This window comes from Artemia franciscana, unplaced genomic scaffold, assembly GCF_032884065.1.
Source record: "Artemia franciscana unplaced genomic scaffold, ASM3288406v1 PGA_scaffold_56, whole genome shotgun sequence".
Taxonomy (NCBI): domain Eukaryota; kingdom Metazoa; phylum Arthropoda; class Branchiopoda; order Anostraca; family Artemiidae; genus Artemia; species Artemia franciscana.
Window position 1 is genome coordinate 284,089 of NW_027062696.1, and position 22,365 is coordinate 306,453.

At 34.5% G+C, this 22,365-nt stretch overlaps 2 protein-coding genes across 3 annotated transcripts in view; one reads left to right on the forward strand and one right to left on the reverse strand.

Annotated features, from left to right (window-relative positions):
• Nucleotides 1-19,615, forward strand: part of LOC136042015 (uncharacterized) — a 56,525-nt gene extending 36,910 nt beyond the window's left edge. The window contains exons 4-5 of the mRNA XM_065726862.1: nucleotides 13,813-13,947; nucleotides 18,592-19,615. Of these exons, the coding sequence (XP_065582934.1) occupies nucleotides 13,813-13,947; nucleotides 18,592-18,861 (405 nt within the window). The 3' untranslated portion in view covers nucleotides 18,862-19,615. The remainder of the gene's footprint in view (nucleotides 1-13,812; nucleotides 13,948-18,591) is intronic.
• Nucleotides 19,261-22,365, reverse strand: part of LOC136042016 (uncharacterized) — a 41,281-nt gene continuing 38,176 nt past the window's right edge. For both annotated transcript variants that reach the window (XM_065726863.1, XM_065726864.1), the window contains one exon: nucleotides 19,261-19,557. In XM_065726863.1, the coding sequence (XP_065582935.1) occupies nucleotides 19,453-19,557 (105 nt within the window). In that variant the 3' untranslated portion in view covers nucleotides 19,261-19,452. The remainder of the gene's footprint in view (nucleotides 19,558-22,365) is intronic.

Below are 22,365 nucleotides of genomic sequence, written 5' to 3' on the forward strand. Positions count from 1 at the left end.
AATAAAATTACAATTAATAATTTATAAATTAAAACTGAACATAGATTAAAATTTTAAATGGGCCAAAGGAATCAGAGTCCCGAGTAACAAGTGGAAGTCTATTCCATACTCTTGAAATAGTAACCAGAGGGCTAAAATCAGACCGGACGCAAGGTGTGGCAGGGACTCCTATATTACTGAAAAAAAAACCCAGGTAATATAAAGAGCTATTAGACACAAAAGTAGGAAGCCCGAACACGACTGGAAGTGTCCCATGTAGCAGTTCAAAAATAAACGAAGCACGTGCAAGGACAAAAAGTGAGCGGAGATTAAAGTGGTGTAACGGCAGATGGATTTGCAAACTTTACAACTACTCTGGCCTTCTCATGAAAAAACGTTATACTACACAGATTTGACTGAAAAGGAGACATCCAAAGGGATGGACAATAAGAAATATGTACCTGGATCAAGGTAAAGAAAAGAAGTCCTGTGATAGATTCAAGGAATGTGGGCTTAAGCTAACGTAAGATGCCAAGATTCCTAGTAATCTTAAATTTTAATGCGTTAATATGTAATTTGTTAGACAGATTCTGATCGAAGTTGATTCAAGGGAATCAGACATAACCGCTTTCAGATCTAAAGAGAGTACCATGTGGCGTATGTATCATACGTATACTCAGAAAAACTGTAGATACTCAAGAAAAACCAAAAACTTAGACTTGGAAACATTAGGACTCAAATATTTCACATTAAACCATGAAAGAGCTCTCTCAAATAGAGCAAGGATAAATTTATTTTCAGTGAAACTTGATCAAATGCACCTGTAGATAACTCACTATCATCAGCGAAAGCAACTAGGCTGTCACCGGAATCTGACTGGAACCTGGGCTCACCAACTAGGGTGGCGTGACACAAATGACAATAAAACTTAGGAATGCACATTTTATTGCATAAAAAAATCATTGATATAAAGAAGAAGTCCCAGGATAACCTTAACCTTGGTCCCAGGATATGCCCTTGAGGGACTTTATTTTCAACCTTAAAGTCATTTAGAGAGTCCTCGCCAATAGAAAGCTTCCTATTCCAAAGATACGAATAGAAGCAAGAGTGAGCGATTCCTCGCACTCCAATGTGGACCAGTTTTTCTGGAAGAATAAAATTGTTATGAAGTCGAACGCCTTCTTCACGTCCTGAAAAAGAGCAGCTGAGATCAAACCAGAACCTAAGGCCGAGTGAATGAAATTGAGGAGCGAAGCACATGTGTGTTCAGTCGAATAACCGGAACGAAGCCCGAACTAAAATTCATGAAGGAACAGTTTTACATCAAGGAAGCTTTTGAGTCTAGAAAGCATGACCTTTTCAAAAATCTTACTGAATACTGACATGAGACGGCATCACTCCTTGAGCCACCCTCAAACAGAACTATTACCCTTACTCTTTTAAGTGATTCTGGAAAAAGAAATACTAAGATCAAAAGAAGATTGAATAAGCTCAGTAAAGGATGAGACAATTGCTAGTGAAATACACTTGATAATCTTAGTGGGAATACAATCTGGGCTTGACGAGGAAATATGTTGCAGGATTGTGGCAATCCTACAGATTTTGGACTCAGTTACGAGCTCCAGTGCCATTGACTTTAGACAAGCCGGAGCTAAATAAGACTTGTAATCTGGATCAGAAGTCGCTGGATAAGTTATGGGGAGGGAGTAAAGTAACCTAACGTAACCTTACCCCCACCTTCCCTAATATGCAAATACATAGCCCAAATTATACAAGTCTAATGCATTGTGTAACCGGTCATTTGTCTTTTTAAACTTCTCGAGTGTGTTCTGGATTGTATGGTAGTTCCTAATTATAGAAACTTTGCTGCATTATCCAGTTTTTGAAAACTATGCTTGCAATTCCTTAAGAGATGTCTCTAGCAATGATTCAGTTTGTTAGAGAATTTCTCGAGTAATGTTAAACAATAGTTTTTGTTTTGATGGTGGAAGCATAAATGTTGAAAAAATTGCTGGCCAAGTTTGAACGGCAGAAAAATGCCTCCTAAAACCTGTGAATAATTTTTCGTGTTTCCGTTTTCCTTTTTTCTCCCTGTTAATTGAGCTTGAGGCTATTTACTTGTTACTTGTGTTTGCCTTCCATATAGGTAAAGATACAGGTCTGATTTGTAGGAAGGGATCAGAAGGCATTTTTGGGGAATGGTGGGACTGATAACTGAAACGGAAGATTTTTGGGTCCAAATTTTTCTTGCAGACAGGGATATTCGGGTCCATCTTCAACAAGAATTTGCGTTTCCTTTCAGTATGTTGGTATAAATAAGATACAGTAGTTCTGAAGATTCATTTGGATAAACTTATAGTAGAATCAGTTTTAGATCAGTTAAAGAATTAGTTCAGAGAATCCAAAAATCTGCGTAATAGTATTTGATGAGCTGTTTTGGAAACTCGGAGTCTGTATCTTGAGAAATGTCATTTCGAGAAACTGTGAAAAACATCTTGGTAAAAGGGCGATTTTGTAAAAACTGGAATAACCAAGATCCAAGCCGCACGAAACTCCTTGTTTCACCGCATTCGTAAGTGTCCATAAATTCAGGCTCACACAGAGGACTCTATTTAGGGAGACTGGGGGAGAGGAGGTGGCCTCACCTTTTTACCTGCCTCCGTGAAATGTCAAGGCTATCTTAACAGCTCCATAGTTGTTTATTAGGAAGGTGTGTTATAATATAATTATATAAAATTACTCTAAGACATGACAAGCAATATAATCTGTCAAATGCAGGCGGTTCGGGCCGAATCAGTTTTTTAGTTCCATATTTTTAAAACAGCTTTAACGCAAACTCTTTTTAAGTGTATACTTTAATTGTATATTTAATTTAATTAATTTAAGTGCTAATTAATTAAATTAATTAATTAATTTCATTTAAGTGCATAATTTACACCCAGACTTTTCTGTGACTGAGAAGCCGGATTTTTTTTTCATTTGCCATAATTTTTTCGATGCTTTAGACATGCTATATGACTGTTCGCCATTAAAATTTACTGAGGTTAAAAAGCCTTACTATTGTCATCAGACAATGCCAATTTTATAACGGAAATAAAAGAGAAAAAATGAGAAGAACCCCAATTAAAGCTTTTGAAGTTCAACCGATTTCGATATTGTTCAAGGAATATTGGTTGATGTTCATACGACAATCATGCAACTATCTATCGTCTGTTGCTCTATTCTAAATATTTGTCTTTCTATCCTCACTGGCAGGGTATTTAAGTTTTTTTTCTTGAAGCAGGGAGGGGGGGGGGACAAACATCCTTATGAAGCCTCTAGTGTTTCCCTACACTAGATATATATATATATATGTATATATATATATATATATATATATATATATGTATATATATATATATATATATATATATATATATATATATATATATATATACATATATATATATATATATATATATATACATACATACATATATATATATATATATATATATATATATATATATATATATATATATATATATATATATATATATATATATATATATATTTATATATATACTAGCTGTTGGGGTAGCGCTTCGCGCCACCCCAACGCCTAGTTGGTGGGGGCGCTTCGCGCCCCCCGATCCCCCGCGCGCGTAAGTCGTTACGCGCCATATTAGTTACGCGCCATTGTAGTTGTGTCCCTGTGTCCCACCTGTGAATATAGATATATATATATTTATATATATATATATGTTTTTAACTACGTAAAACTTGCGAATATACAACATTCTTCGCTGTCCCATTGTCTGTGCATATAAATAGATTGTCAGGTTTACCGACTCTTGAACATGCAACATATAATTGTCCATGGGAAAACAATCCGTATTCAGATCTATACCTCATGATTCTAATGATTGCCATTGAGCTTTGTTGATGGTGATTGCTAATCGACCATTCCCTGTGTCGCCGTCGTCATTTATATATCACCCTGTGCCCCCGGCATCCCCCTTGTAGTTGTGTCCCTGTGTCCCACCTGTGATATATATATATATATATATATATATATATATATATATATATATATATATATATATATATATATATATATATATATATATATATATATATATATATATATATATATATATATATATATATATATATATATATATATATATCTATATAAAAATAAGTTGTCTGTGGATCTGTGGATCAGGTGACGTCAACTAAAAAAAAACTTAAAAAAAAGGAAAAAACTGAAAAATAGAGGAGAAAAAGAAAACTAATAAAATTAAGAATAAAAATAAAAAAAATAAAAAAGATAAAAACTAAAAAAAAAAGTAAAAAGAAAAAACGAAAAAAAACTAAAAAAGCTAAAAAAAAGGTAAAAACCAATAAAAAACTAAAAAGAAAAAAAGGAAAAAAACTAAAAAAAATTTTCATCTAAAAAACTAAAAAAAACTAAAAAAGGTAAAAACTAAAAGAACTAAAGAAGAAAAAAAAACTAAAAAAAGGAAAAAAACTGAAAAATAAAGGAGAAAAAGAAAACTAAAAAAATATAAATAAAAATAAAAAAACTAAAAAGATAAAAACTTCAAAAAAAACTAAAAGATAAAAACTAAAAAAAAAAGTGAAAAGAAAAAACGAAAAAAAACTAAAAAAGCTAAAAAAAAAGGTAAAAACCAATAAAAAACTAAAAAGAAAAAAAGGAAAAAAACTAAAAAAAATTTTCATCTAAAAAACTAAAAAAAACTAAAAAAGGTAAAAACTAAAAGAACTAAAAAAGAAAAAAAAACTAAAAAAAGGAAAAAAACTGAAAAATAAAGGAGAAAAAGAAAACTAAAAAAATATACTAAAAAAGCTAAAAAAAAGGTGAAAACCAATAAAAAACTAAAAAGAAAAAAAGGAAAAAAACTAAAAAAAATTTTCATCTAAAAAACTAAAAAAACTAAAAAAGGTAAAAACTAAAAGAACTAAAAAAGAAAAAAAAACTAAAAAAAGGAAAAAAACTGAAAAATAAAGGAGAAAAAGAAAACTAAAAAAAAATAAATAAAAATAAAAAAACTAAAAAGATAAAAACTTCAAAAAAAACTAAAAGATAAAAACTAAAAAAAAAAGTAAAAAGAAAAAACGAAAAAAAACTAAAAAAGCTAAAAAAAAGGTAAAAACCAATAAAAAACTAAAAAGAAAAAAAGGAAAAAAACTAAAAAAAATTTTCATCTAAAAAACTAAAAAAAACTAAAAAAGGTAAAAACTAAAAGAACTAAAAAAGAAAAAAAACTAAAAAAAGGAAAAAAACTGAAAAATAAAGGAGAAAAAGAAAACTAAAAAAATATAAATAAAAATAAAAAAACTAAAAAGATAAAAACTTCAAAAAAACTAAAAGAAAAAAACTAAAAAACCTAAAAAAAGGTCAAAACCAATAAAAAAGAACTAAAAGGGGAACACTGGGACACAAATGACGACCGGGATACTGGGAATATAAATGACGACCGGGACACAGGGAATGTTCAATTAGCAATCACCATCAACAAAGCTCAAGGGCAATCATTAGAATCATGAGGTATAGATCTGAATATGGATTGTTTTTCCCATGGACAATTATATGTTGCATGTTCAAGAGTCGGTAAACCTGACAATCTAAATAAATGACGACACTCAAAGAGAAAGCGACCGGGACAAAAGGAATGTTCGATTAGCAATCAACAAAGCACCGGGAGTGTAAATGACGACGACCGGGACACAGGGACATAACTACAAAGGGGACGCCGGGGTGCACAGGGGGATAAATAAATGACGATGGCGACTCAGGGAATGGTCGATTAGCAATCACCATCAACAAAGCTCAAGGGCAATCATTAGAATCATGAGGTATAGATCTGAATACGGATTGTTTTCCCATGGACCATTATATGTTGAATGTTCAAGAGTCGGTAAACCTGACAATCTATTTATAGATTGTATATATATATATATATATATATATATATATATATATATATATATATATATATATATATATATATATATATATATATATATATATATCTATCTATCTATATTCACAGGTGGGACATAGGGACACAACTACAATGGCGCGTAACTAATATGGCGCGTAACGACTTACGCGCGCGGGGGGGCTTGGGGGGGGGCGCGAAGCGCCCCCACCAACTAGGTGTTGGGGTGGCGCGAAGCGCCACCCCAACAGCTAGTATATATATATATATATATATATATATATATATATATATATATATATATATATATATATATATATATATATATATATATATATATATATATATATATATATATATATATATATATATATATATATATATATATATATATATATATATATATATATATATATATGTTTTTAACTACGTAAAACTTGCGAATATACAACATTCTTCGCTGTCCCATTGTCTGTGCATATAAATAGATTGTCAGGTTTACCGACTCTTGAACATGCAACATATAATTGTCCATGGGAAAACAATTCGTATTCAGATCTACACCTCATGATTCTAATGATTGCCGTTGAGCTTTGTTGATGGTGATTGCTAATCGACCATTCCCTGTGTCGCTGTCGTCATTTATATATCCCCCTGTGCCCTGTCCCGGTCGTCATTTGTGTCCCGGTCTGTATATACATTCGTTTTTGAATTGGTCTTTTTTTTAGTTTTTTACCTTTTTTTAGTTTTTTTTTAGTTATACATCATGATTCTAATGATCGCCCTTGAGCTTTGTTGATGGTGATTGCTAATCGAACATTCCCTGTGTCCCCGTCGTCATTTATATATCCCCCTGTGCCCCCCGACGTCCCCGTTGTAGTTGTGTCCCTGTGTCCCGGTCGTCATTTATATTCCCTGTGTCCCGGTCGTCATTTGTGTCCCGGTCTGTATATACATTCGTTTTTGAATTGGTATATGATGAAATAAATTTTTGTGTTTTTCCCTTTTTTTCTTTTTATTTTTTTTTGGTTTTTACATTTTTTTAGTTTTTTTTTCTTTTTTCTTTTTAGTTTTTTGTAGTTTTTACCTTTTTATTTTTTATTTTTTTTTATTTCTTTTAGTTTTGTTTTTTCCTTTATTTTTCAGTTTTTTTCCTTTTTTTATTTTTCTTTCTTTTTTATTTTTTTTTAGTTTTTTAGTTTTTTATTAGTTTTTAGTTTTTTTTTCTTTTTAGTTTTTTTTTTGTAGTTTTTACCTTTTTTTGTTTTTTAGTTTTTTTACTTATGTCCCGGTCGTCATTTGTGTCCTGGTGCTTTGTTGATGGTGATTGCTAATTGAACATTCCTTGTGTCCCGGTCGCTTTCTCTTTTAGTGTCCCGGTCGTCATTTATATTCCCTATGTCCCGGTGTCCCGGTCGTCATTTGTGTCCCGATGTCCCGGTCTGTAATTTCGTCAGTCGAAAAACATGACGTCAGTCGACACACAAACATGACGTCACTCGACACTCACACACACACACACACAGACAACTTATTTTTATATATATATATATATATATATATATATATATATATATATATATATATATATATATATATATATATATATATATATATATATATATATAGATATATATATATATATATATGTATTATATATACATATGTATTAGCTGTTGGGGTGGCGCTTCACGCCACCCCAACACCTAGTTGGTGGGGGCGCTTCGCGACCCCCCAAGCCCCCCCGCGCGCGTAAGTCGTTACGCGCCATATTAGTTACGCGCCATTATAGTTGTGTCCCTGTGTACCACCTATGAATATAGATAGATTTATATATGTGTTTTGAACTACGTAAAACTTGCGAATATACAACATTCTTGGCTTTCCCATTGTCTGTGCATGTACAAAACCTTATGTACTTATAATGCCGTCATATGCAAACGCTCTTTTTACAAACAAACAAACATGCATACATACAACTCATTTTTATATAGATAGATAGATACAATACAAATTAACTGCGTAAAACTTGCGAATATACAACATTCTTCGCTGTCCAATTGTCGCTGCATATGAATAGATTGTCAGGTTTACCGACCCTCGAACATGCAACGTACAATTGTCCATGGGAAAAACAATCAGTATTAAGATCTATACCAAATTTTTCTAATGATTGATCTTGAGCTTTGTTGATGGTGATTGCAAATGCTAATCGAATTGGGAATTGAAATCTTTTAAATTGAAAAGGCAGATCCGTTGGAATCATGGGAATGCGAGGAATAAGAACAGCCTCACCCTCAAAAGGCCCTGTCAAGATTGTGGCCTCTATTACGTTTTCCATTGCTTTTTTTTACGGCAAGTCGCGTGCCATTGCAAAGCTTTGGTGGGTTTATGTTAAGTAACAATATTATTGGTAGGCCTATTTTTAGTTGTAGCACGTGTGGTGGAAACCCTGAAAGATCCACGAAATTTAAAAATTCAGTTGGATAATTAACCACCTCATTTGGTTCCAAAACTGTGTCGACTGACTTGTAAAGGACTGCCTGGTCTCGAATCTTGGTCAAAACAATATTGTTGATTTCGTGGACGTCAATATTTTTGGGTGCAAGAATCGCTCTTTCACTTAGCCATTTATTATTTTTATAATTGTTTAGAATATTCGGAAATACTTTTTCAATCAATTCATTTTTGGACGTCACTAAATTACAGAATTCGGCAGGTAGTTGTATACGTCCTGAAATTGAGTCTACTGGGAGCTTCCCGTTTCTAATTGCCAGCAACTGATCTGAAAATGTTTGAACAGAGTCATCGTTTTGCAATCGGACACGCATATTTGTAGTTAATTTTAATGTCTTTACGTGTGCCCAGCAAGCATTCATTTCGTCTGCAGGGGTTGATCTAGGTATTATAGGTAATGTTTGCCTGAAATCTCCCGCAAGCAATATTAATGTGCTGCCAAAGGGTTTCGAATTCCCTCGCAAATCTTTCAAACATTGATCCAGAGCCTCGAGCGATTTTTTGTGTGCCATTGTGCACTCGTCCCAAATAATAAGTTTGCATTGCTGCAATACTTTACCCATCCCAGATGATTTGGAAATATTGGACGCGGGAGTTTCTGTAGAATGCAAATTCAGAGGCAATTTCAAAGCGGAATGAGCAGTTCTTCCACCAGGCAGCAACGTTGCGGCTATTCCGGACGACGCAATTGCTAACGCTGTATCAGTACCTCCTGGCGCATCCAAAAAGAAAATTTCTCCAACGTTGTTATCGACACGATGCATTATCGTATCATAAATGTCTTGTTGTTCCGACGTTAACTTGGAAATGTTATTTTGTACATACGACAATAGATCACTCGTACTGTAACTTTGTTCACGATCCAATTCTACACATGTCAAAACAGCAGCGGTACGATTAGATGAAGGCATTCCCAAATCCTGAAGAGGTTTGTTTGCCATACATACGCATAAACTTCTATAATAACTAAAGTGTAGTTATAAATTTCTGATGTAAAATCAAAAGTCATATCTGACGTCTCTAACCGTTTTCGATGGAGTATATCTTCGGACATTTTCGATTTATATTTTTCCCATAACTCTGTAGGAGCTGATGGAGAGCAAGTTGTTAGTATGATTCCAAACAATGCACGAATTTGACTTGGAGTTGACGTTTCGCACGCGTCATTGATGCAGTTATCCTAGTGTTGGCCATTCTCCAATAAATTCAGAGCTTGGCATGCACTACGGTAAGTGTCATGTATAGTACCGTTTACAGTTCTCAAATACTCAAAGGACGTCGGACCGGGTACATTCACCAAAAGCAGGCGTAGAAAGAAGCATTCATGTTGATTGGGGTGAACGGTGTAGTTTTTACAGCAGTTATACAGCAGTTTTTTTTGCAAAAGAATCATTTTTGCATAGCGAAAAGAAAGCATTTAACTTTGTATCCGGTGGATTCAGGGCTCTTTGTTGCACGTTGGATTCCGAAAAATAAACACGTTGACCATTTTGTAAATGTACCGCTAAGTGAACAACAGCTGGACTACGTTCTTGTATCGGAAATGAAAGAATTCGCCAAACAGCTTCATTACTGCTTATGTATCTTCCAGCCTGATATTGTACGATTTCGTCGATATCTTTGATTTCGGACTGCAAGCCAAAAACTGCCATGTCACTGCATTTGTTGACGTATTTACGTAAGTATTTTATTGCCTTTACGGAGTTACAGTATTCAACGTTTATGTGTGCATTAAATGTTTTTGAAAATAATGGGGAATATGGAACAACCCACTGGTTATCTACTTCGATGGCGGTACCGTTACGCTTCTTTATTATTGCTGTTTTACCGCCATCTTCAGTAGATCTTCTTCTATATTGTGGGTAACCATCATTGCCAGTAATTGTGTTGGGTACTAAAAGTCGAGGATATTGCTTTGTGCACCTTCATTTGGCCATGCATGGTGAATTTTCGTTCAGTGCACAGCAAGGTCCATGTATCATATTTTTTACAACAATATCATATAACCCGTTATCGACATTTTCATCAGGTATTTCAGCGGAAATCACATCATCAATTTCATTAGAAGTAATTTTATAATGTAGCCAGATTAGTATATGTGTGTGTGGCAATCCTCGTTTTTGCCATTCCTCTGAGTACATTCAGCATCGCACTGACCCAAACACTTCAAGTTTTACTATGTAGTTTATCAGTGATTTCAACTTTTGCCGGAATACACGGGCCGTAATGTCATGTCTATGAACCGCCGATTGTCCTTGAAGTAAAAGCTGCTGTATCTCGTCCCAAGATTGATTACATGTAAATGTAATAAATAAATCTGGACGACCATAGAGACGAACATACGCAATAGCATCTTGAGCATATTCATGCATATGACGGGGACTGCCAGCATATGACGAAGGTAAAATCGTTAATCTTGCAACGTTTGTGGTATTACCGTCATTTACAACTGCATCTCGCAAATGAATGTATTGTTCAGAGCGGAGCTTGGTCTGATTCAGACGGATAAATAGCAAACGTTCTGATTCAATTTTTGCATACATATCAACGATGTATTGGTGAAACAATTGACGGCATTTTAAAATATAATTGTCTTCATCCTGCCGAATCATTAGTCTATAGGAATAATAATGCATTGCACTGCATTTCTTATTCATTTCTTTGTTAGTGGCTGGATTTATCAATTTAATATTAAAGTGATAGCCGTCGGCTCCATCCCAAAAAATGATAGGATATTGTAGGGCATCGTAGCATCGATGAGTTTCAGCAATTCTTACCAACTGAGCGTTTCGCTTATGAAGAATAATATCTCGAGGTAAAAACTGATCACCGACCATAACGATTGCCACTTCGTCGATAGTTGGAGCATTGTATCTACGCACATGTTGGCCAGGAGGCGTTTTGTCAGCGGAAATAACAATTTTATGCATATCAGTAGGCATCAAATCGATGACTGTTTTAAACAGACGCACAAAATTATTATTTTCGTGGAAATGATGTTGCAATTGGGAAACGACTGTCCTTTCAACGTCGGGAGAAATTTCGCAACGTGCATTCAATTCAGAATTTCTATCACTGATGAAGTACAATTGTAAAAAATTATTATTCTTGCCTGAGAATGGTAGAAAGGACCCTGCTCTATGATAAATTTGCCCTTTTACTTTGAAAGTAGGCATAAATTGATCTGGATTTTCGATTTGGGCACCAAACGACGTCATTTGGAAACATGAGTTATATTTTCTGATTTTTGATGAAAAACGGTTAGATTCTGACGTAGTTCCAGTAAGCAAAGTCTTCAATGGCTCTGGGGGTGCAGCCAGTTGAGGAAGTTTAAACTTTTCCTGAGGCGCAACACATTCCCATTGTTTCACCATTAAATTTCAAGACCTTGCAGTAGGGACAAATTTTAGACATAGTCCCGATTTGAACACATCTACTATAATCATCGACTGGGCTGTACCTGAATACCATGCGATAATTTTCACGTTGCTCTTGTGATTCCTCGGCACGCTTTCTTTTGGCATTATCTCTTGAAGCTGCAAGCCTGTTTTCACGTTGCTCTTGTGATTCCTCGGCACGCCTTCGTTTTTCACTTTCTCTTTTAGCAGCAAGTCTGGTTTCGCGTTGCTCTGGTAGTTCCTCGACACGCCTTCGTTGACGGAAATTGCACATTCCTAATCTGGCATTATCTCTTGAAGCCGCAAGCCTGTTTTCACGTTGCTCTTGTGATTCCTCGGCATGCTTTCTGTTCTTACTTTCTCTATCAGCCGCAAGCCTGTTTTCTTGCTGTTCTTGTGATTCCTCGGCACGCTTTCGTTTCTTACTTTCTCTATCAGCAGCAAGTTTTTTGGCATAGTCTCTTTGAGCAGCATCCTCGGCTGTTGCCATTGTAGGTTCTTCAGTCATTTTACTATTAAACATTTTTCCGTCCACGATCTTCTTACAATTAAAAATTTTTCTTTGAACGAATTTCGTAAATACCTTTAATGACGTCATCGTCATAACAAACATGACGACAACTAACTTCATGACGACATGACGTCACTCGACAGACATAACACACATACAACTTATTTTTATATATATAGATATATATAAATAGCTTATGTTTATAGACATCCTTCTTTGTCTCCCTTACTCTAATGTATATACATTTTTTCTTAATTTTTTCATCTTTTAAATTTTCTTTTGTTCCCAAGGAGCTTAGGGAAAGAAATTATCATTTCTAGAAGTTTTTGAGAAAGTGCTTGTTGATTTGCTAAATCTGTGGAGTTTCCTTAACGCTTTCAACTAAATTAATCACGGGCATCGTAGAATTTTCTTTGCGAGCAATTAGGAAGTTTTCTTTAGAATCCAAGCAATTTTCTTTGAATGGTTTAACAACTTTTTCTGACAGTGAAAGACCCTGGAAAATTTCTTACTTTGACTGGTCTATGATGCCAAAAAGAGATAGAAAGCGTTTTAATGTCATCTCTCGTTCCAACGGTTCGGCTACGGTTAATCCTTTTTATAGTTTGAGAGACAGTTAGAAAAACAAATGAAAACTTATCATTAAGACATGGATGTATGCATACGTTTGTGAAGTCCAAAGTTTCGACAGGGGAGGTTGACCTGCAGATTCTCCTAGGCATCGAAGGGGTAATTCTATATTTCCAAAAAGCAAGGTTTTAGATCATATGTAAGTAATTTGTTTCTGCAAAAGAAAAAAAATCCTGGGATGGAAATTTATCAATACAAAATTACAACATTACCTGGTTTAAACGCTTGAGTAAACACAAAAATTCATCTCTAATATCAGCTAATACTGGGTCGCAGAACGTGCTAGATCTTAACGCTAGTAAAATTGCATTCAGGTAGATGTGCAGCTCCGAGCCCAGGGGTGTATGCTTAGCTACAATTATCGAAGATGAAAAAGTTAAACCGAATTTTTGCTCTATATCTGCATGCGCTATAATGCTCTTCAACTAAGAATAAAGAATTTTAGTGAGATGAAGGTCTTATAACTTTTGTTCACAATTTAATTTTGGAAAGGACAGTTCAGCAGTTCAGAAGCGAAATTCAGTTATTTCATTCTTTATATTTTAGATATTCGCGAGGCCAAAGCTTGCAATTGACTAACCTTATGCATTAACAATGATGTTCTCTAAAGACAGATAATAATATCGTTTTAGTTGAAGTAGAAATATGTTGGCGGAAATACCTAATGATTTCATAACAACCAATTTGAACAAGTCGATGCTGAAAATCAATCACAAAAATTCATCATACTAAAAACAGCATATTTTCACCGCCATCAGAAGAACGGAATTGACTAATTAGTTTGGTTTTTGTAAATGAATTATGATTATTATGTTGTTTTTTTTTGTAGAAGCAACAAGAATTTCTCCGTCAGAGGATTGCCGCAATGGAAGCCTCAAGAAACCCAGATCATCACGTCTCTGTGATCTTGAGCCGAGGAAACCATGAAAATAGAAGCGCACTCCCTCCGCCATCATATGTGGAGGTAAGAAGAGGCTTTTTCTAACCACTGTAGCATATGTTCAGTTGGATTGTTTAGCCAATCCGTTCATTGTAGTGTATACTTTAATAGAGTAACCCCAGCCACTGTAGAAGACGAAACTTTGGAAAAAGTATATAAATTGAAAGAATGTAATCTTTATACTGATTCCAAATAAGTAAATTAGTTGCGTTCAATTTATCAATCAAAGATTATTGCCATAAGAAAATTTTGTGAAGTTTTACAGTAAAAGAGGGAGGGGCGGAGGTTTAATCGAACGAAAATTTTGATTTCTAGTGCCTTGTCAAAGTAACAAAAAGAGATTGCACCGTTATACAGTGAAGTTTTCGGCCATTTTGTACCGAAAAAACGATTCGACCCCAACATGACCGAAATCTTTTCGAGTGGAAATTCTGAGAAAGTCAATTGAATTAAAATGATCGTAAAGCTGCGAAAAAAATCTCACAGTTTCTGAGGATGTTCCCAAGAGTGATGTTGTATCCATCCCTGCATAAGCATGCTGTCTAGACAAAATAAAAAAATAAAAAAAATATTATAGACAACCGAAGTCAACGCAATATTGTTGGCTTAATAAAGAACGATGTGTCTACTATGTATCATTTTTTCTCCTAGGGGTCATCCCATAGAACCGATGGTCGTACAAAATCGAGGAAGAGCCTGCTTGATTAGAAAATTTATATTATCCTGTCGTTCTAAGGTCAAAATCAACCAGAACGTAGACAAACCAACTTGAATGCATTGTTCGCCCTCGTAGCCCGCAAAGCTTCAGCTCAAACTTCCCATACAGCCATTTTAATCAAAACAGTCGAACGATTAAAAAAAAACCTGCCTCCAGGTGTGACGTAATGAGTGCCGCTCCTCGAATGGGCTACGAATTTAGTAAACAGCCCATATAAAATAGATAGAGAGAAAAAAATTCGCATTCTTTTTGCTTCTGAAGCTATTCGCTGATTCAAAAAGCTGACAGATTTGCATTCAACTTAAGCAAGCCCAAATATGCCCGTAAAGCAAAATACCTCGGGAACTAGCCCAGATAGGCATGCATAATGGTGAAACCCATGGGCATTGAGACCTTCTTTTTCCATGCCATGGCACATCGTTGTTGAGTAGAAAGCCCCATTCACTCCGTTTTCCCACTGCTTACAAGTCAGGTTTACTCCTGATCCCCAAATTTTTATTTAGATACCGTCCCCCACAGTAAACTTCCATCTCATCGTGGCTATTCTTTATCCATTGCGAAAACTAAAAAAAGATGGACTCTAAAAACTTTATAGTCTTCAAAGCGAAATTATTAATCAAACGTATAAAAACGAAATTGCTGATCAAAACCACATTCAAATCGAATATTATTTATTAGGGATATCTGTCAAATAAAAATCTGTCAAATAAAGAAATCTGTAATAAATAAAAGAATCATAATAAAAAAAAATCAAAGAATCAAGATAAAAGAATCGTAAGAAATCTGTCAAATAAAAATTTAAATAAAATTAAAAAAAAATTTAAATCAAATAAAAATTAGTGTCCATCAATACGCAACTGTTCCTGGTAATGATTAAACAAAAAAAGCTTGTTCAAATGAAAGTAAAGAACGACATTAAAACTTCAAGCGAACTGAAACAATCCTGTGCATGGGGGGGGGGCTACCACCCTCATAAACACCTTCTATTTTGACCGAAGTCATATTGTTTTTATGAAAGGATTTTAGGATACAGCAAACATATAGCGAGTTGGTAATTGCAAATATTAGCTTTTTTCGAGGACCTTAACTGAGGGCTTGTATTTTTTGAAGCAAATGTGAAAAATAAGTCCCTTCGTTCTTGAGGAATGGTAATACAAGCAATTTAACTCTATTGTATTGTTCTGGTATTAGAACAGTCGTTGTTGGAACGTTGTATGGCTGCAAAATAAATAGCAGGAGGATGGGAGGACGGTAGCGCCCCTCAAGTGCAAGACAATTTCTGTCCATCTAGGAAAATTTCAAATTTGTAGATGTGTAACGGAAACCTCTGTTCTAGGTTTCTCACACTTGTTTAATTTCATAGTAGGCCTAAAGTTTTCGTTGACAGTGAAATCCTTTTAAAAGGTGTACCCCACTTTTCTAAATAATGCAAATTTCCTGATGCTAATAACTTTTGATGGACGAATTTGATTGTTTTTATCTATTTTGAATCAGCGTAAAGAGTAGATGCTAAGTTCGTAAAATTATCCAATATGTGATAGAGCCCCATCCAGGTTCTCATTTTTTTATGTTATAGTTTCAGTACATAATAGACATTGAAACATTATTGATAATGTTTAATGAATTAAACTATGGCGCAAAGAGCAGGTAAGACGTAGGGGTGTGGCGCCCCCCTCCATGTGAAGGACAATCTCTGTTTATTTAAGTTTTAATGCCGCTCTTTCCATTCTGTTTAAAAGGAAACTTGCTATTTAAAATATACGTCTTAAAGGCTATTTTACAGCTTGCAGAAGGATCTGGAACCTAAATTTAACAAAGGGAACCTATTAGCAATATTTCAGTGACACTGGGGAAAATATATAAAGACCATAGAAGATTAATCCTTTTTTCAAAGGAATTAGCAATTTTAAACCCTCGATGCTTGTGGAACCATTTATTATTTCAGACTTGCTGGTTTTTAAATTCGACCAAGGCAGTTGAAAATTTATCTTCGTTACTGGAAATGTCGTTTTAGGGAATTATAAATAAAATGGATTAACAATTTATTTGTAACAGATATGATAAATGAGTTTGTTAATTAACAGTTTTAAGTTATAATTTTTTTCACTAGTAGCTTGAAATATTTTGATACACGTTTCCAAATTCTATATCATAACATCTTTTAATATTCATTATTATTGTTATTTCTACTTTTCTCTTTCGTAACAATTCATAGATTAGTCATATCCAACGCAATAGAGTTGACTTGGTTAAAAGCACCGTGCCCTATTTATTAAGTTAGATAAGTGCTAATTACATAGCAAATTAGATCATTGCGATTATGAGAGAGTGATCTAACAGCAACTTGCGACTCTTTCAATGGTATATGCCTTCGCAGCTCATTATGGCGTCGGGTCAAAATTTTAAATCAGCTATTTTAGTCAAATCAATCAAAAGTTCAAAAAATTATGCCTCCAGGATCGATACGACAAGTGCAGCTTATAAGCTAAGGGCCTTAGATACTGCAAATTCTCTATAGAACATAGAGGCTTCATAGATCAAAAAATTGTTTTCCATTTTCATGGAAAAATTAATTATTATAAAAATTAGAAAAATGGCGTCAAGTAATTAGAAAAATTCTAATTACCGAACTCTATAAGCCTTTCTATGTGGATTCTACATGAAAAGATAAAACATTTTTTCCCCCAAGAACTCATAAAGGCAGTAATAATAGAAGTTTGAAAAGCAGTAATAGTAAGTTAAGGTTACTTAGGCAGGGGGGTATTTAGGATTTTGGTTTGACAGGGGGGGGGGGGATTAGATAAAAGCTACCGGAAGTTCAAAAAGTTACTAGCAACCTAGGTTGCAGCTTCGCAGTTTTACGATCATATTTATATCATCAAATTCTTCTCCTCTATGAGCTTTCGTAAATTATGTTTTTCAACAAGCCGATTTTTTTTTGGGGGGGGGGGGGCGGAGATGGGTGACCAGGTTCTCTGACCCTTTCTAAATCCGCAACTCATTTAGGCCTCGATTTTTCTATATAGCTCCTTGGGCTGGGTCAATGCTAATTATTGGTCTAAAATATATTGCTATATTTTTGTTGAATGGGCATTTTTTCTGGATTCAAAAGTATTAATGAAGGAAGGAACTTGTTCCTGAAGTCGTCCAGATTCTTAACTTAGTGCTGCTAGGAAAATTCCCAAATTTGTATAAGAAAGTTGAGGTATTCAATAGGGTCAAGAAAGGTAAAAAAATAAAAAAAGTTACTGTTTGACTATGACTGGGTTCTGAGTTAGATAGCCATGCACACATATTTTTTTTTAAACTACATGCCTAATAGGACAAAATTCACCGTGGCATGTTGTAGAAAAAACTCTCACGTTACCTTAATAGGTATATTGCAGCAAAGTTTTCGTGGGATGATTGGCTAATGAGTGCTAACGATAAAGGTGCAAAATTTATAATTTTTGTCGTAATTTAGGAAGCAAAATCAAAGAAACAATAGTGCAATATTAGAAAAGAATTATCTTAAAAATTCTGTTAGTTCTCCTGGAATTAGAAAATTGCAGGTGAGACCCGCCTTTTGTAGCCTGAATGTTGGGCCAGGATTTATTTTTCTACACAACAAAAATGTATGGTACTAAGCGGCCTAATTTGCAATTTCAACTTATTCCTCCTGTATATAACGTGTATCTACCAACAATGTTTATACAATGATGATAAAGCAATATTAAAAGTTTCGACTAGATTTCGGAATTTTAGCCAGGGTTGTATCCAGTATTTTTATTCGGAGGGGGAGGGGGTTTACATTTTTTTTTAACGGATCAAAAATTTGTTTATATTCATTTTAGTTACGTTTTCACCAGTCGCACGAACATTTAAGGGGGAGGGGGGTTCAAACCCCCTAACCCTCTCCTGGATGCGTCCTTGATTTTAGCATGTTTTCTGAATTGATTTTCTTTTTACAGGTTGTCAGTGAATGTGCCAATTCTTCTCCGCCAACATATAGCCAAGCAATGACAAGGAAGCAATACTCGTGTTTCACTGAATTGAAACACTCGTCATCGTTTCTTTCCAGCAATATAAAGAACATCACGAATATTCCAGAAAATCCTGTCCCAGAGATGTCTACTGAAAATCGTCATGAAATCATTTTGGACGCTCATGATTTAACAAAAGACCTACTTTCTACAGCATTACCTCTGTCTGACGAGCCTCGACATTCACAAACTGAGTGAAGTGTCCTTTAAGCAATGTTTTTGAAATAGTGTCTAACCATTAACACTACTTGGGTGTCTAACAAGAAAAACGTTAAAGTATATATTACTATCTTCTTTTTGTGTTGCAAAAGTAGAGTATTTAGTTGTGCAAATATCAATTTTCCCCGTAGAAGTGATATGAACCCATCGTGACTGCCAAGTGTGTGAGCTGTGGGTGCAGTCCTGTACCATGTTATGAGTCTCAACAGCGGGGAAGCTAAACGGCTTAACATATTTGGAAGTAGGAGGGTACCAACAAAACTTCACTCCAAGCCGTTCATATAGAAGTATTCAGCTTTAATTATGAAAAATTTGCTCGAAATACCAATCTTCATCATAGGGAAGAAGAACTAGATGAAAATCCTTATCAAGGCAAAATCGACCGTAGAAATTTATTCACAAATGAAAATACGCATCCATGTAAACAAGGCACACCTACCGCAAAAACTGTTTTAAAACACAAACCTGTCGGGTAACTACAATTGAATCTCAAAAGTGCAACTCAAGGACGTAAAAGAAGGAACTGAATACAATCAAATTTTATGTGATGACAGTGATCAAATCCGTCCCTTATTCAGACTGTCTCTGTATTTGTGAAAGCAAGTCAGTAGTGTTGAAGATTTTTGGAGATGTAAAGCCATAACTTGACGTTTGGGTGATATTCGTCTCTCGCACCTGGAATTTATAAATTATTTTTATGAGAAATACTTTCAATATATGAACAAAATTTGGATTCTTATATTTTCTAGGGCGAATCATGTAGCAGAGGGGGGAAAGAACGAAATAGGAACCTATTATTCCTAAAAAAAAAAAAAAAACAGATTGCTCCTACCAGAAAAAAGGAAAAGAGTAAAAATGAAATTAAATTAATTCTTCTGGTCACATAAATAGTACTTGGTAGAAAAAAAGAACGATAAAACAGGAATGAATGCAATTTGACCATCAAAAATCAAAACATGTTCCTAGCAAAAAAGAGAGCAAGAGAGAGGGAGGGGGAGAAAAAGAGCGAGAGAGAAAAAGAAGAAGAAATGAGTCTATCTCTTTTTTAAAAGAAGCGAGAAAGCAAATCAGTCATATAATTTTGTTAATCTTTCAAATATTGGTTTTCTAGGCTTATTCACGCTAAAAATTTAAAAGTTAATTTGACCTATAAATATTACGGATAGTTTTTTCTGTCTCAATAAAAGAGAGATAGAGACAGTGAGAAAAAAGAACTAGCATTATTGCTTCAATTCAACGGATAATACTGACTTAGAAGGAACCAAACACTTGGGATGTACGAAATAAGATCCCAAAAATGACAAACCATTCATATTTAAATAGGTAGGCAGCTACAAGCTAAAAGAACCTTACTTTACAAGATACGAGGGAAAAACATCGTTATATTTTTATTAAGACATAAAGAAGCTTTCAGAAGAAAGAATGACATTGGGAACAAAACACTCAAGAGCTTAAGGTAAAGGATTTATATAGCGACTCGCCTTCAGCATTAAGGTACTTAAAAACACTAACAAAAATCCAGCCAGATACAAATTGAGAAACATTGAAAAACAGATTAATTTTCGCAGTGTAAAGACATTGTATCAAAGACAAATAGTAATTTTCCCAAGAATAAGTGGCAAAATATTTTGGATCTTCGGATTCGAGATAATTTCTTGACCCAGGGCAGGACCATTTCAAGTATATAACCTTTTTGAAATCACAAGGTTTAATGTTGTTTATGTCTCTTTTAAAATATAAAGCAAATATTTCAGAATAATTTGGATTAGATATTCTTGTAGTTTAAAATGGCGATCAAAAGTACCTTATTCAAAGCTTTCGTGCCACGGCAATATCATTTAACGAAAAGATTCTTTCATCCTTAATATATCACCGTTTTTACGTTAGGGTGCATAAAAAAAGCGTGAATTTTTCTTGCAATAAATTACGTTTAAATGGCACTTCAGTACTTCCATGTAACTTTTATTAGACGGGGTTACCACAAAAAAAAACGGCATTAGAAAATTTGGTTAGTTTTACAAAGGAAGAAACCCCATGATAGGGATTCATTATTAGGAACAATAATACCATTGAATTTATTATGTTTCAAGAGCTCAATGTTAGATTGCAATGCCATCTAAAAATTTTAGGTCACATATTTTTATTGCTAAACGATAGTTCAGCAATCAAAATGATTTAATATTTGTTTTCGGGATTGTAAAATTGTGTTTTGTTTTGAGTCTTCTATATCTTAAGCAAAAAAATCACATTGTTGTAATCGTGAAGTATGGAGGATATTGAGACGTCTTGACGAGAGGCAGCCGCGCCATTATTGCCCTACTAAACGTAAAGAGGCGCTTTGAAGCGAGCCCAGAGATTTGAGTCATCAAAACTGATATGTAATCACCTACCGCACCTAATTGAGACACATTATAGGCATAATTTTATGTGTGATTTTAAATAATTTTCAAATGATTTCAAATGATGGAAAGTTCAACCCACTTTCCATCACAATTTGATTAGAAAGTGGAAAAAAATTTCCTATTGGTTACTGGTCACTTTTTCACAGTGGTATCATAGTCAGAGCAACATATTCCCTCATTTACTATGATTATTTCTTTCCCTTCTTCACGACATGGACCGGGCGATATTATAAATTGAGAGAGGGCATAATCGATCGGAAATCCTGAAATCTAAGTAGGGATAGAAAAGTCTTGAGTGAGAAAAATGGCAGAGGACTCTCAACCACCATTGTCGCACTTTCTATGCCTAAAATCACCCTCTCAGCCCCACATGGCATAGTATTTGAGATATGTAATTGGATCAGAATGAGCAATAACAATATTATTGGTTAAAGGGAAAGACTGTTTTCGACGGAAAAAGGAACGTGTTACATCTTATTGGAAACAAAAATCCTAGGAGGAATACGAGGACGCACATTGGACCCCAATGGCTCTCACCTGGTTTAGCGCTTATAGACATTTTGCATTTCTTTGGACCCATGATAATTCAGGGATTTGATTACATTTGAGAAATATGATCAAATATCGAGTATTAAAATTTGATTGCAACAATAAACTAATTTACAATGATATTTTAGGAGATTTAACATTTTGAAAGGATAAAATCCCCTTACTAAAAAAAAAAAAAAAAACATTTTAGCCTTGTCAAAAGCATCCAGCTCTAAAGTTACATGTTTCCAGAATCTAAAGTACCGTGTTCTGGAAAGATTTTTCGAAATATATACCTTCACCTCTCCTTTCTTCAAGGGGCACTGACCTTCGATGACCTTGGACAAACTTGTTACAAAAGCGAAACTTTTAGAAATATAACTACAGCACACACAAGGCCCAGGGAAGATGTGTTGAGTCTATTAACTTTGCTTAACCCTGATTTATAATGTTCCAAAGAATTTGTTAAAACTTGGCTGAAATTTGACCAAAAATAGAAAAATCCTAATTTGCCTTCAGATTTTAGCCAAAATTTTTGGGATCGTGTTTTCAA